Genomic DNA, 16,170 nt, shown 5'->3' on the forward strand with positions numbered 1-16,170 from the left:
AAACAAACAGAACGTAAATGTTTAAATTATACAAAAATTTAATATAATTATGTTAAATTGTAAAATTTATTATATTTTATCCAGAAGGGATGTTAGGTAGTTGATTCTATTTGTCATTAGGTAAATGTTAACAAGTGCTTTTTTAAATATTAATTAAGGTTAGAAATTATTTAAGAAGTGTCTTTAAAATATAAAATAATACATTAATTTTAATAAAAATATATTAAATTTAATAAAAATATATTGCGTTCTTCGATTTTTTTTATATTTCACTTGTGTGTAGGGACACTGGTTAAAACTGAGTTGTAAGTTTTTTTTTGTTTTAATGTTTGTGAATAGAATATGTTTGGGGGAATAGAACATTCAAACTTCGGTAGTAATAATGTAGTGGGATTGTGACTGGATTCGCGAATAGGGTTTATCTCTAGGGTTTTCTGGATTGTCGACCCTGTACTGTACCCAACACAGCTTGCAATGAAAAATATTATAAATTCTAAATATTTTATTAAATAAATAATTAAATATTTTATATAAATATGAGATTTACAAAATTACAGATCATATACTTATATGAAATATTTAATCAATAATAAAAAATTTAGTATCTTTAGGTGGTGTTTGGTAAATATATTGGGCTAAATAATCACAAAATGATAAAAAAAATCAAAAAATCATAAAAAGTTACGGGGATATATTTTCTGAATACCAACACGTGGCCAAGGTGATGTCGACGTGTCAGCCGAGGTGCCACATGTCCGTGGTCATGACGCCGAGGTGATCTCAGCAAAGCCGAGGTAATCTCCGAAGATATCGGAATCCGAGATAAACGGATAAGAGACAAAAGTCCTAGAATGACGAAGGACTTTGGTATAGATAAAGATAAAACTTTTAGGGAGTTTATCTTTATCTTTTGAAGAGTTCAAGATAAGCAGTGAATAAGAATCTATTGAAACTAGGCTTCTAGTGGGACAAGGATTGAGTTAATTATAAAAGAGAGGCACCCTCATAGGTCTAAGGTACGCAATTTATATTTTGAACAGTGAGTTTAGCACTATTGATTATCTTTTAGAGATATACTGACTTGATCGTCAGAGTGCTCTCGGGTGGACAAATCACTGTTGAAATCTTCTCTTGGGGACGAACCGCCGTCGGAATCTTCTCTTTCTATTGCAGGTCAGCTAAATGGCATCTATTCTGTCAGTATTCTCTAGCTAATTACTGAGTTGGACAGTATGATCAAAAAATCACTAAACAAAAGTCAAAAATTATAGAAAGACAAAAAAAATTCACTATACTAAAATTAAAAAGTCAATAAAAATATCAAAGGAACAAAAAAATTATAGACTAAAAAAATCAAAAAAAATTAACTAAAACATTGCCAAACGAAGTATTGCCCCCGATTGCAACGGACTTCACAGGTAATTGACTTCTTACGCAAAAAGCCAAAAACCCAAAGATAAGCACGTCTCTCAGATTTTTTCCACTTCACTTTTTCTTTCTCGTTCTTTGAAAATATCTGTCTATTTCTTGGTACTTTTGAAGCAGATTGCCTCTCGCTCTCTCTTTACCATTGCCTTGGATTCGACAAACAGCTCTATTATTGAAGAAAAGCAGTTCCTTTATTGGACTCTGTGCATGTCTTTGATTAATTCTTGATGGGTTTTGGTTGATTTATTTTAAATTTTGATTAGGTATTTGGGTTTTGGCTCTAGTCTCCCCTGATTGGTCTGTAATCTATATTTTTTAGTTTTGGCTTCTGGGTTTTTGAAATCTTGTCTCTGTTTTAGCTTTACCTATATCAGTACTGGTTTTTATGTATTGAGTTCATTATTGAGTTTTTGAGGCTCAAAGTTTGTGTGTCTCAAGATTTGAGTTTATGTGATCCAACAACATACAAGAGTCTCGAGTTAGGTTTAAGTTGTTTAATTTCTAAGTTGCAGGGCTAGCTAGGGTTTGTGCTAATTGTTACTAGGGTTTAAGTTTCAAGAAGTTCTACATCAAGGCTTTAAGTGCCAATTGCGCCCTTGAGTTTGTGTGTGCACTACTTTTGGTTTAAGGTTTGAGGCTTGAGGTTCAAGGTACAATCCAGTCTTCAATTTGAGGCTTGGTTCTACCTTTCAAGCTCTATATCAAGTCTGCAAGTGCCAATTGCTACCTAGGGGTTGTGTGTGAACTACTTTTGTTTTGAGTTTTGATGTTCAAAGTACAATTCAGTCTTCAATTTTAGCTTTGTTCTAACTTCCAAGTTCTATATCAAGTCTGTTAAGTGCTAAGTTCTACCTAGGGTTTGTGTGTGCACTACTTTTGGTTTGAGTTTTGATGTTCAAGATACAATTCAGTCTTCAATTTTAGCTTTTGTTCTAACTTACAACTTCTACATCAAGTTTGTAAGTGCTAATTGCTACCCAGGGTTTGTGTACACTATTTTTTGTTTCAATTTTTGAGGTTCAAGGTTCGATTAGGTCTTCAATTTTAGCTTTTGTTCTAACTTCCAAGTTCTATATCAAGTCTGTAAGTGCTTATTGCTACCTAGGGTTTTGCTTTGTTTGCACTGGTTTGTTACAAGGCCTATTTTGCCCCTGTTGTTTGTGAACTCGAAAGTGAGCTTTTTTGTAATGGAATCTCATCAACCAAAAATGCTGTCAAACCCCACTGTTATTGCCGAGTCTCTGAAGCCAAAACCCAATTCCATAGTTCAAAACCCAGGTGATTTATCAAAGGAGTTTGGGGTTCACAGAAAGGAAAATGTGGTGGGAAAGCAAGAGGACTCTGTTGGGATTCTTGAGGTTTACATACACCAAGCAAGGGACATCCACAACATATGTATATACCACAAGCAAGATGTCTATGCCAAGATTTACTTGACTAGTGATCCTGAAACAGCAGTTTCGACCCAGATCATTAATGGTGGGGGGAAGAATCCGATCTTTAACCAGAGTCTTCGGCTTAGTGTTCGGACAATTGATTCTTCGCTGAAATGCGAGATATGGATGCTGAGTAGGGTTAGGAATTATCTTGAAGATCAGTTGTTGGGTTTTGCATTGGTGCCTCTTTCTGATGTTTTCACTGGGAATGGGAAGTTAGCCCAAGAATTTTCCCTCTCCTCCAGTGATCTGTTCCATTCTCCTGCTGGTTTTGTTCAATTGGCTCTCACCTACACTGGAGCTTCTCCTGAAGTTGTAGAAATCTCTACACCACGCTCCTCTACAGTTATGAACCTTGCTAGGCAAGATTCAGAGGTCCCCATTTCTGATCCCAATGATCTTGATAAGATTGAGTTTCCAGATCCAAAGATTGTGAATGAGAATGAGATGATGGTTTCAGAGTATTTTGGGGTCCCATGTGACAATTTGGAGTCTGCAGGCACAGAGCAATTGGGCACGACAGATAATGGTGAACACCATAGTTCACAAGATGGTGTGGAAATCACGGAAGGCTTCTCAATGGGTGGTGGTCTTGACAATGTTGAAGTGTCAAAGGTTGAAACTCCGCCACGTAGTGTTTCAACTACTGCCTCTCCCTCGGTTTCGGTTCCAGCGAGCTCCCAATCGGCATCTGATACTTCAGGAGCTTCAAAACCTCTAAATCAAGATACTGTTTCGGCTCTCAAGGAGAAAATAGAAGATTTTGGTGAGGCTGAGAGTGGTTCCTCTGCATTGTCAGCTAACAATCTTTCACAGCCGGTTATTAATGTCAAAATGGAGCCTGAAAATAAGGTGGTGCAACAAGAGATTGTTGATATGTACATGAAAAGCATGCAGCAATTCACTGAATCACTGGCAAAGATGAAGCTTCCTTTGGACATTGACAATGAACCTACTGATTCAGGAGATACCACCTCGGATGAGAAAGTGCAAGCACCAAAGAACAATGGCCGAAGCCCAAGAGTGTTTTATGGAAGTAGAGCGTTCTTCTAAGCCGTCGTTTATTTGGTTCAACAGACAACGAGGTGACTTGCAGTTTATAATCCCAGCTCTAATTGTAATAGTGCGTAGTGAGTCGAGTAAGTAATGAAGTGTCTGACTCTGAATGTGTAATGTGGATGGTCTAGCACTCTTCTAGGTGACAGGTAAGCGTGTTTTGTGTGTTTCAACATGTTTTGTGTGTTTCAAGCTTTGTTGTACTTTACCCGATGTCAGTTTTTTAATGCAAGTACTCTATCTTTTCCCTTATCTAGTCCTCTCTGCATTCCACTGAATATATTTGTGTAAGTCGGCATTGATTATCTTTCCGTGTCATTTCAATTCAACTATCCTAGAGTTAAAGTTCGATTGCATAATTGTGCTATTAGAATTTTTTCGTACTTTCATATGGAAAATCAATTGAATTCAACAAGCTTATATGCCTACAATGATTCAAAAACCCGGCCAGTTCATACTGGTTTTTGACCATTCTGGTTTAGATACATCTCAATTTACCATTGAGATCCAAAAAAGGGCAAACAAAGGGGCCGGTTCGTGATACATGTTTATCTAAACTGGAATTTGATAGTTGGTTCACTGGCAAACTGGTCTGGGCATACGTGTTCCCCCATGTGTTCAAATCTAAATTTTTAAAAAAAAATAATAAGAGGCATTTGGACATGGCAGCCTATTTTCTTCTTGTCCATATATGCTTTAATATCCAAAATCACAACTTTTTCCCTATGCCAAAGCAATACTTAACCATGCCAAATAAGCATGTAACTTTCTTCGCCCTAAGATTTTGCTTGCTTCCTACTTACTTGCCTCATCCTCTACTTTGTGGCAGTTGCTGCCCTCATCATAAACCTGGCAGCTTGTGTCTCGTACTCCACATCTTGGTCAAAAGTGAAAACTCAACTGGATGGTGACTTTGATGCTTAACATTATTCTCCTCATCTGGGCTCATAAATGGAATCCTACCTGGGAGTGAGATGGTGAATTCAGATATCAATTTGATTTTGCTTGGCCCTTAGGAATATACTTATTTTCTTACTCCATTGTTCTGTTCCTAACATCACTGACAGATAAATCATGATATGTCCGATGTGAGTAAGTTATTACATAAGTAAATTTGTAGATATAGATATATACATCTTGATGTATGCTAGTAAATGTGTAACCAACAAGAAAAGATGTCTGTTGGAGTCTACTATCTTCAAACTTAATCTGTCAAATTCCTATTAAAACAAGAAATTGCAATCTTATCTATGCTTCATTTTCCACCGTACATTTGTGGAACAGAAATTGAGATGAATAGAGATGGCCATTAAACATCTTGAAGCAAAAGTAAGGGGAGTATAGGATAAGTCATATACCTGTGAAGGCTGTGACTGAGGAACTGAATGTGGAAAATGAAATGCATCGATCTTCATAAGACAGTTTTGCATTATTGACTATCTTTGTGTCATTTCTCTCCCTTCTCAAGATTGAATGTTGGCCACCAATCATTGATCACCTTAGCACTGATGATCAAAATCTCACTCTCTACTTCCTGCAAAAATTTCTTTAAATCTCTGCTGCTAGCATTCTTCTATATCAAGCCCTAAATTCTAAAATCTCATGAATTAGTTTGGCCAACCATTTTCAGAAGCATCATCAAATTTCAATATCAGAATCGTAACAAGTACTTTTTCTTTGTGACAATGGGCATTTAGAAACATCCAAAACAAAAGGTGGTGTATGCATGATTCCAATTGTTTTATTTGCTTTGTTGCATTTGGTTTAGGCAGGGTATGGATTTGTAAAATGTGTTTTGCCTGCAAACTAGTAAATCCATGTTGACATTATAAGTTCGCAGCTTCCTAACATCGGAAAAGGATCAACAATTTTCTTACCTTCATGCATTTGCTGATAGGAGAGTACAATTAATTGATGCATGATCTTGCCTAAACCACTATATCCACCAGTGAACACCGGTAACTGTCTTCTAGTTGCAGCTTTCCATTGCTGCACCAAATCTCATTGATTCATAGGAGTTGTGGGCAATCACTATTCATTTCAAACTCAGACAAATTTGCATGAACTCCTTACATGTAAGTTGGCTCAGATTCTGCTATTCGAAATGCATTGGAATGCTTGCAATCCTTGTCATTTGAACTGAATTCCCATCAATCCAAGCATACCTGTATGCTAAATTCTTTCACCTCAGTGCAGAAGCAACCCAGGAAAGACCCTGACATACCAGTCCTATAACTTCTTTTTGGTTCTTGGTTTCACTTTGAAGCTGTCTCTCCATCCTCTGCTCTGCCAAACATGGGTAGTACATAGATTCTTTCGTCACTGGCTCTGTTAACTTGGTTTTTGATTTGCAGGTTAGAGGTTACTTCATTCATCTTGTTAGTACAGAACTACAGAACTCGCCCGGTGTCTGCAAATCCAAGGTGCTCAAGAGTTTTGGCAATTGGTAATGCAAGTGTTTGGTAATTGAGGAGTTTTAGTTCCTGAAATTACTAATGTTATCTTAGTGACATTTTCGATTTGGTTTCACAAAGGGTAGAGGAAAGAAGGCTTGTAAAAAGGTGAGTGCTATTCAATGGCATAAAGGAACAGCTACCTGAATAGTAAAATTTAACAATCATGTCTCTCAAAACACAATAATCAGTGCATTTTTTTTGACATTTTTTACTTTCTTCCAAACAAAAAAGTTCCTAGAAAATGAAATTTTGAGGTTGCTCCATTGGCAGGCATCCTTTTTCGGCGTGCGATAACATCTGTGGACACTTTCAGAAACAGGATTTCAAAATGCACAGGTTGGTGGGTTGTTGCTCACACCATTAGGTTTTCCTATTAGTTATTTGTTGCTTACAAAAAGTGTGAGCCTAAAAGATTACAGTCTGTAAAGCTGAGATGCATTGATCAGAGTCAACATAGAAACCGAAAGGTTGGAAAGGCAATGTTCCATCCCACTTTTGACTTTCCAACTTTTGGACAAAGATAAGTTGCAGTTTCTTCTCACCATTAACTGATTCATTTCAAATAATTCCTTAGTAGTCTCGGAATAACAATTCAATAGGCTGATATGATGCTCCCGAACCAATAAAAGCAGTAATCACAAATAGGATTGCAAATGAGTTGAATTAAGCCAAACTTTACAATGCTCTAGCTTGGCTCATTTGTTTATCGAGTTCAAAAATCAAACTCAAGCTAAGCTCAACTCATTAATACTAATCATTTCATGCTCAAGCTCAAGTTTGATAATGAAGAAAAAGTTCAACTTGATAATCATGTTCGGACAGCTCGTTAAATATTATTTTATATTACAATATGTATATATAACTAATTTTATATGATTTAATATATAAATAACATTTTTCATTATTCTAATTCAAACTTGGCTTATTTATTAAACGAGACCAAAAATATAGCTCGAGCTTGTTTATATACATAATGAACTGAGCTTGTGCACAACTTGGTCAATTTGCAGTCTTAGTCACGTAATGAGTAGAGTCAACCTGATTCATGTTGATCAATTGAGTAAAAAACAAGGTTGGCCACCCTCCCTCATTGATCTAAAATATCACGTACACATACCATTTCAGTACTCTGAACTATCAAATAATTTCCCATTTCTTTTTGCATTAGGAAGACGAAAGAATCAAATAAAGTAGAAAAGGGCAAACGGATGGAGCATGTACAAAGGTCCCTATTGAAGGTGTCCCTATCATGTTTGTAAAACAAACCCTAAGAGAGGGAAAACTGTGGTTTCTCATGCTCGCTTCAATCACTACAAGCTTTGCCTGGTCTCCCTCCCCCCTTCAGGCATGCTTTCAGAGAGAGACAGAGAGAGAAGAAATCATTATAACCTCCATAATCACACAATTTTAAGTTTTCTTTCTCATCATTGCTATATTCAAATTTAGATGCCCTCCATGATCAAAATAAAAAGGTTGCAACACATCACTAAAAAAGTAAGAAAATCACCAATCTACAAATGTAACTGTTTAAATTTGAAATAAAGATATGATCACTGAAGTAAGAAAATCAAGGATCTACAATTGTGATTGTATTTAAATTTGAAATAAAGATATAATCAGAGTTTGCAGAATGATTTTGGTCATTGAACAAATTGAAATTCTCAAAAATGAGAGTTATTGAAAAGTACAAGATACACTACCCGTTCACTCCAGCTCACAATCCAGCTTCAGTCTTGTTTTGAAAAACAGAGAGAGAGCATTCAGATTGTGTTGATGACACGGAATCGGCCGATAATGATAATAATAAACAGACAATTTAATTGATGGGGACTTCAAACCCATAATAGATGCAATTTATAATGTTGAGACTAACCAATCAAGAACAGCCAAAATGAGCTGCTGAACTAGTAAGAGGAACATATGAGGCTGATGGTCTTTAACGCAACCAAAAAGAAAAAAAGAAGCATAATGTCAACTATTCGATGAACATTATGTTTCACACATGCCAAACATCAACATATAACAAAAAAAAGTTCCAATGGAAAAAAGAATCAGAATGTGGCAACTTATTCACGGGGACCCTAGATGGGTATCCCTCAAATGTTTCACACTAGTAAATCACAACAACCTCTGGTTACAATCCAAGGGAAAACAAAAACAAAACCCGATCAAGGGAACAACAAAAACAAGGATTACCTGATACGCACGGGCCTGCAACTTTGCAGAAAACATTAAAACTAAAATTAAATCCAAAATCGAGTGTCTATCTTTCTTTCTTCTTTTCTTGTTTCTTTTTTTCTTTTTTGATGTATCGGTTGCCTCACCAGAGATGCATGATACATTTCTGACTATATGCCGCAATCTGATCTTACGTCTCACTCAAATACCAAAAAAGAAACCCTAAATTGATAAAGCACAAAACTCAACACTTAAAAACACAAAATATCTTGTAACTTCTTCTATCTCTAAACTTAATTCTTCAAAACAGGCACTCCGGTTAGCACTAGATAAGGTAACGAATTTCCTTTTAACTTTTTTAACTGATATATTCACTGAGGGAGTGTGCAAAATTCACAATTCACCAGCTACACCAAATTTCTTCACCTACTAAAACATACTGATATCTGGTATACTCCTAGCCAGCAATTCCTGCAACAAGCCAAAACAAAGAAAAAGCAAGTATTAGGAGGTATATTAGTAAGTGCAAGGTATTATGTTTCAAAAAGAAATGGTCTGATTGTAGTATTCCGTCAATAGACAAACAGCTTTCAATTGGCTACAAATAGAAATAGTATAACTGCATTCCAAAAAAAAAAACTGTAAGGAACTTGGGTTTGTAGTCTAGGCCGCCTCTAACATGAATTCAAGTTCAATTGGCAAAATGAATAATCAGCTGAAACTCTTATGCAGAAGAGTGATTTCATAATGAAAATAAAGCCTTAGAGAATATACACATCTGCCATTTTAAAACAAATGCTAATAACACACATAACACACTAACCCATAACTATATTAGATAAAACTTAGAACTAATATAATAGCAAGCAACACACGATTCACAAGGAATGCTGAATTATGAATGTCAACCTCCCACATGTGCCATAGGAGAAGGCTCTTTAGGTGTACTAAAGATGCCAAGAAGCATAATATCCTGAAAGTAAACCACAAGTTTTCAGCACTACATGTAGTTGTGAAGTCCCTTTGAAGTTGAAGGTTAAAGCACACCTACTCAACTTATACAACTTAATACCATTTGACGGTTTAAGAAATAGGTACAAGAGAACTTTTTTATGTAATTTTTACATTAGTAAAGTTCATAATCACAGTGAGGCAAACTAAACTTTCATAATTCATATCAATAGTAGCAATCCAGTATAATGACAATTATGAAGTCTTATTTCAAACTCGACTAGGAGTTTAAAAGCTTTTCCCATAGTGAGGGACCTTCGTGATTGTCATTAATGGAAATCGGACCAACTGTTAAAAAACATTTCTACTTGAGTCAACCTTAAAAGATCTATTATCAATAATAGTTTATAAGTTAATCTAGAAAGTATCTCTATTTATACCAAAATGCAAGTCATTAGTTAACAAGTAATACTACTAAACAAAAAGAACTCTGGTTATAAAAGCTCATGCATGCTCCATCTTAGCATTATTGACAAAGTTAATAGTCAAATTTACAACCACTAGGTTTTAAAGTGATTCCTGTTGTTCACAAAAATGAGAAAAGCAATATATATAAATAAAAATATTATACAGAACTAATTTGGTCCTATCACCATAAAAAGTGAAAACCCAGATGACTTATGATCAAACTAATGCCACTGTCACATCATTTTGGATAAAAATTATGTATAAAATTTCTCTGTTTAAAAATTTTGCTAGTGACAGTCACCAGGGTGGTTCGTAATTTTAAAATGCCACTACTACATCATGCTGGATGAGAATTTTCTTTTCTTATAAGCATTTTGTATGAATTTCTCTACATCTAGAACTTTCATAGTGAAAATTACTCCAAGATACATAAGACTTACACCAAGAGCTTATCCGTTTGCCCCCTCCCCTAGGGAAATCAAAATAAAAAATTCAACTGCTTTGTATTTGTCTATTGATATATATTTTGCAAACTTTTAAGAACGTGTTTCATCACTAAGACCTATGAAAGAGAGTTTTCCTGGGAAAACCAATCCTCCTATGCAACCTAAGTACCTAACCTAACGAAACTAAACCAAATTAAGCCTTGTGTCTCAACTCAATCAAGTAGGATTGGCTTCATGAATCATTTTTCTCCATGTTGCTTTGTCCAGAGTTATATACTCTGCAAAATTAAATAAATTCATATCATTTTTACTACAGTATCCCACATTAGTTTTAGATCTTTCCTTCCTAACTCAATGTTCTTACTTATTTTTCCCATTCAAACCACCAAAGTATCCCGCAATAGAGTTGAAAACACCAGCTATCACATCAAGCTAACAAAAAGACTAAATCTAGAAAGAAAAACTATTGTTTGAAAGACTAGACTATGACTGAGCCAAGTAACCTACCAGCAATGTCTCAAAATGGTTTTTACCAGAAACTTGGATTGAGCATGCCTTCACCAGGCTCAGAGTGAAGGTGTCAATGAATATGAAGGGTGGGACACCCCTTGTGTAGCCCACTACCAAATCTTACTGCCTCAACAGTCAATACACGTGTGCAGACATGCACACAGAGAAAGAGAAGCGCAGTGGTACATAACGTATGTCCCGTTAGCTCCTCTACTCTAGTGTAAAAAATTAAAATTTGAATTGTTAATGACAAGGCCAATCATGAGCCTATACTTGGTGGTTTAAATTGTATTGCAAATTTGGAAGGCAAACAATAACAAAAACAACAATAATAAGACAAACATATTCACCATAGAGCCTAAGGGGCAACTTATAGGGTAAATAAGGCCAATATTAAATAGAAAGAAACTCCATTTTAGTATGCTTGGTTGACTGACCAAAAAACAAGGAAGCATTGATTCAATATCCTTATTTGTCTTTCATTTTTTGTTTTGTAAGGCAACCCATACCAAGAATGGGCATAGCTCCAAGACCAAGTGTCAAAGCCTCATAAGGCCAATTTGAATACAATTTTGTCCAGCATAACATGACTAACTTAGACACATAGAAGTGCAGGTAGACGCAAGGATGTTTAAAAGCAGATTCCCAAAATAAAGCCTACTAGATAACATATGACCATACCATCCTTAAACCATGTGCCTATATAACCAAATGTCTCCATGCACACATGGTCATTTCTACCAAATGTCCTGTATGGAAATTGTTTTCTTGTTTCCAATCACCTATTTTTTCTGCACCTCAACCATGAGGTTCACAACAGTTTCTAGTGGCTGTTCTCATCACCTAAAATAAAGAAGACCAGCAAAACCATGGTGATAGCATACCAATGAAACTACATCCTAAAACATAGTTCTTTTGGGTTGAAAAGTTCACCACAAATTCGACTCTAAAGTGAAAATTTTAGATCATCAGGACTATCAGATGAAGCTGATATTTGCTCCCCTGAGTATGAATTTAAGTTTTAACCACTCTTTTTAAGGCTTTATAAGCATTACCACACCCAACAAGTGCAAAAGGAGGACTCTAAATCGTCTTGCACACTATTAAACAGGTCCTCTAATAATTATTTACTTAAAAAGTTGATTTATCAAGTTTAGGGAATATCTATTGTGTAAATACACATATTTTGCCATGTAAACTAAAATTCTGCAATTGGTAATATATAACTCAATATTAAGATCAAGATTGAGATTGAGATTGAGATTGAGATTGGCCCTTACCTCTATTTGTCTGTCTCTTAGTAACACTATAACCACCAACATAACTGGGAGAACTTTTTGCAGGAACATCGGATGCTCCATTGCCAAATCCATAACCAAATGAACCAGTTCCTTCTCTCTCAGAGTTCGTCGAACGCCAAGTGGGGTCCCCATACACCGAACTACCACCATAAAAGTCTGCAAAAGCCCCATCATAACCACCATTTGATGTAGCGTAAGATGATGAGGGGGGTCCACTAGTTGCAGTATTTCTTCCATACCCTCCCCCTCCCAAACCATAGCTGTTATCACCACCTCCATAACCAAGATTCCCGCCATGACTAGATACATTACCCCCACCTTGAGGTGAAATTGGAGAAGACCCCCAATTAACTCCACTGTTGGTAAAGGTGCCCCCAATGCTTCCACTTCCAGACCCCACATAGGCACTCGGACTTGTTGAGTTTGTTCCATAATTGAGCCCTCCATTCCCCCACAAATTCCCAGTCCTTGAGCTAAAAAAGGAAGTGTTTCCTCCATTCCCTCCTCCATCATACCCAACAGGATTACCAAACCTATTCGTATTACCAATATAATAAGGGTTCAACCCCCGTCCATAGCTGAGAGTATTATTCAAATTTGCACTTCCCCCAAAATTTGGGTTCAGTCCTGGTTCAAAGTTCAAACCCATTCCATAACCAGAAGCAAATGGAGCATACCCACTTCGACCACCAGTGATTGGACTGAATGATCTACCATCCATTCTAAGACCATACCCTCCAACTGTACTTGGAGAGTAGCCTTGAGCGTAATCATTGAGAAAGTTATTGATCCTAGTCACACCATAGTTATATCCACCAAGTGGAGTTCGGCTAGGACCTGGTGACAACTCTTTGGGGACTGCACGCTTGACCTCAACCATTTTACCATTCAGCTCATGGAACGTTTTCAGCAACACTTTGTCCACCGCATCCTCTGAATCATAGGTGATGAATCCAAAGCCTCTTGGTCTCTGAGTGTTGTGATCATACATCACCACGACATCGGTGATGGTCCCAAACTGCTCAAAATACTTCTTAAAGTCAGCCTCTGTGACTGTGGAAGCTAAACCTCCAACAAATATCTTTCTTGTGCGTCCTGGACCTGGAGAGCCCTGAATGCTACTACTGCTTCTACTCAATGTGTTCTGGTCATCCCTTGGAACAGCCTTTTTAGCCTCAACCTGAAGATCAATAAACCAGTGATGAATAGCCGAATCAAAGACTATTTGATCTCAAAACAATACAATAAACCTAAACATGGCAAACATAATCTAATGTGATAGAAGTGCAGCTGAAAAAAGAACAGAAGGCAATAATTACTTTAAACTCAAATTGAGATTAATTGCCTACATTATCAAAATAAACCAAACTTCACAATGTTTTCTTATTGAGTACAATGCAAAGAGTTAACTAAAAAATAAATCGATTTATATTGACTTGGGCACTTACCATCCTACCGTCGATGTTGTGTTTCTCCTTAATGACTCTCTCTGCCACTACAGGGTCAGCAAAGACAACAAAACCAAAACCACGGGCACGCCCTGTGCTCCGATCCTTCATAATTACAGCTTCCAAAACTTCCCCATAAACACTAAAATACTCCTTCAAACGTTCTTCATTTGTGTCCCAAGAAATTCCACCAATAAATAACTTTCCGAGATCGGATTGCATTTTCCTACACCAAAACAGTTACTTCATCCAAACAAGTTCTGAATTCTACAAAATGTAAATCAATTGGTATACAATCACCCAATTATATCTTAATCTATGATATATAATGCTACTGAAATTGAAAGACCCATCAAAATTCACACTTTCACCAATCCAAGGTACCAATACGAGCTCTTCAAAGACAAATGCAGATAAAAAACCAATCAAACAACAATAATCATATACCTTAGTTGAGAGAATTACAGGAAACCCAAAACAGTATGTCTGATAATACCACTTGGATTTCCTCGGATTCAATCGAAAAACATCGGATCCTTCGACGATCAATCCAGACACAATTCAACACACCTGAGAAAAACAAAAGTTCGAAATCAATCCCAGAAACACTTACTAAAGATCAAAACCAACCTCAACGAATTGGCACAAAAAAATCAATACCCAAATCGAGATTTCGACGAAACCAAACCGATTAGTGAAAACCCAGATTTAAAAAAAAAAAAAACTAAGATCTAACAGGAGGCACTGTGAGAACTGAGGGCATGTTCTTCCTCCTCAATATAGCCCCCTATTTTTTTTTCTCTCTCTCTCTCCTTGTTCTTCCAAATTCTTCTACTTTCGATAGCAAAACACGTAAATTTACATATACCAAACAGATGGAAATGGGAAGATGTGTAAGAGACAGATGGTACAATATATATATATATAATTCTTTTTTTTATAAAAAAAAAATTTTTGTTTGAAGAATATGGAAAAATTGAGTTGTAGTGAGAGGAAGAGAGAGAAAGAAAGAGAAAATGCAAAGGGGTTTGATCGATCTGAGATAAATAGAAGGATTGCTTGTCCTCCCATTCTTGGCTTATATACATATTGGGAAAATCCATCATATATTCGTTTTTGAACTCCATGTATGTGCGTGCATGCATGCATGTCCCTGATTGTAACAATCTCAGCCGTGGATTTCTAGAATTGGGTTTGGTTTTCTTTATGGAATCTGTTGGTGGCTTCGATGGACGCTTGTGGTCCCTTGATTTTGTTGACTTTGTGTTCTTGTCTTGAGATCAATGGCCAGTTGTATGATTAAAAGGCCTGGCCCATGGTATGTAATTTTAGAATATGCTTGATTTTGAATCATTATTTAACGTATCTCTTCAAAAAAATAAAAAATAAAAAAGCTTATTCAACCTTATATTAAATTTTTAAATCAACAACAAAACAAAACAAAAAACGAATGGTTGAAATAAAAATATAAAATTTGAGAGGTGAAATTATTTGAAATAAATTTAATTATGGCCTCAATAAAAATAAATGAATTTTCGAATGCTGCTAGAAGAGTAAAACAACTTAGGTGGTGTTTGACAAGTGATTTTGGGGTTAAAATAGCCACAAAAAATAAAATAGGCTATTTTAGCCATAACAAACAAAACATCACATTCAACCCATAATCATTACACTCTTCTCTAAAAAAAAAAGTCAAAAAAGTCAAAAAGTCAAAAAAATCCTTTCCAAACCAAGCTTTTTAACCCAGGCTAAAATAGCCAAAAAAGTCAAAAAGTCAAAAAGCCAACCCATTTCCCAAACGAAGGCTTAGGTAATTTAACCTATATCTTTACTGTACAATTTGTTGGCTTGGTTTGGGAAGTGGGTTGACTTTTTGACTTTTTGGCTTTTTTGGTTATTTTAGCCTTGGCTAAAAAACTTAATTTGGGAAGAATTTTTTGGTTTTTTTGACTTTTTTGTGAGAAAATAGTGTAATGATTATGGGTTGGATGTGATGATACTAAAATATCCTATTTTGTCTTTTATGGCTAAAATAGCCAAAAAAGCCTCAAATCTTGCTTCCCAAACGGTGCCGTTGTTTGGTTGTTTGCTTGACTGTTTAGAATTTTGTTGTTTTTGTTTTTATCTATATGTTGTTTGTTTTATGGATAAATTACACTTACATCTCCTAAGATTTGGATTTAATACATATCACTCTCTGACAATTGAAAAATTACACTAATCTCTCGTCATTATAATTATTTAGACGGAATTAATGTTGGTATCAAAAAGACATTGAATTCATACACTCTCTCTTTTCTTGCTTTGCTTACTTCTTCTTTTTTCTTTTTTTCTTTACTTTGCTTTATTTATTTTTTCAATATAATTTTTTCTATTTTTCTACCAAGAGTTGTTGCCTTTTATATAAGTAAGAGATTTGTGAAATGAAACTGTTAACCACATGGATAAGAATGTAATTTCTATAATGTCAGGAGGTGGGATATAATCGAACC

At 35.8% G+C, this 16,170-nt stretch overlaps 2 protein-coding genes and 1 long non-coding RNA gene across 4 annotated transcripts; 2 read left to right on the top strand and 1 right to left on the bottom strand.

Moving 5' to 3' along the window:
- Positions 1-1,403: 1,403 nt before the first annotated feature.
- On the top strand, positions 1,404-4,172 carry LOC114256404 (uncharacterized). The gene has a single exon (XM_028196053.2). It carries the CDS (start codon positions 2,616-2,618, stop codon positions 3,915-3,917), a length of 1,302 nt encoding a protein of 433 aa, XP_028051854.2. The 5' UTR covers positions 1,404-2,615; the 3' UTR covers positions 3,918-4,172.
- A 578-nt stretch (positions 4,173-4,750) lies between these two features.
- LOC145797277 (uncharacterized) lies at positions 4,751-8,738 on the top strand. The gene is made up of 3 exons (XR_014338594.1): positions 4,751-5,008; positions 6,275-6,481; positions 6,647-8,738. It is a non-coding gene; the product is annotated as an uncharacterized LOC145797277 (long non-coding RNA).
- LOC114256403 (heterogeneous nuclear ribonucleoprotein 1) lies at positions 8,416-14,758 on the bottom strand. Of its 2 annotated transcripts, XM_028196052.2 has the most exons (5): positions 14,339-14,758; positions 14,126-14,248; positions 13,679-13,904; positions 12,210-13,410; positions 8,416-9,025 (listed from the first exon to the last, which is right to left on the bottom strand). In XM_028196052.2, the coding sequence occupies exons 3-5, from the start codon at positions 13,898-13,900 to the stop codon at positions 9,012-9,014; spliced, it is 1,437 nt and encodes a 478-aa protein (XP_028051853.1). In that variant the 5' UTR covers positions 13,901-13,904; positions 14,126-14,248; positions 14,339-14,758; the 3' UTR covers positions 8,416-9,011. The 2 variants fall into 2 exon arrangements, with proteins under 2 accessions (XP_028051853.1, XP_082740133.1); XM_082884007.1 differs by having other exon boundaries at positions 8,980-13,410; positions 14,339-14,729.
- Between the last annotated feature and the right edge of the window lie 1,412 nt (positions 14,759-16,170).

Source organism: Camellia sinensis, chromosome 8 (assembly GCF_055761805.1).
Source record: "Camellia sinensis isolate YWXY chromosome 8, ASM5576180v1, whole genome shotgun sequence".
Lineage (NCBI taxonomy): Eukaryota > Viridiplantae > Streptophyta > Magnoliopsida > Ericales > Theaceae > Camellia > Camellia sinensis.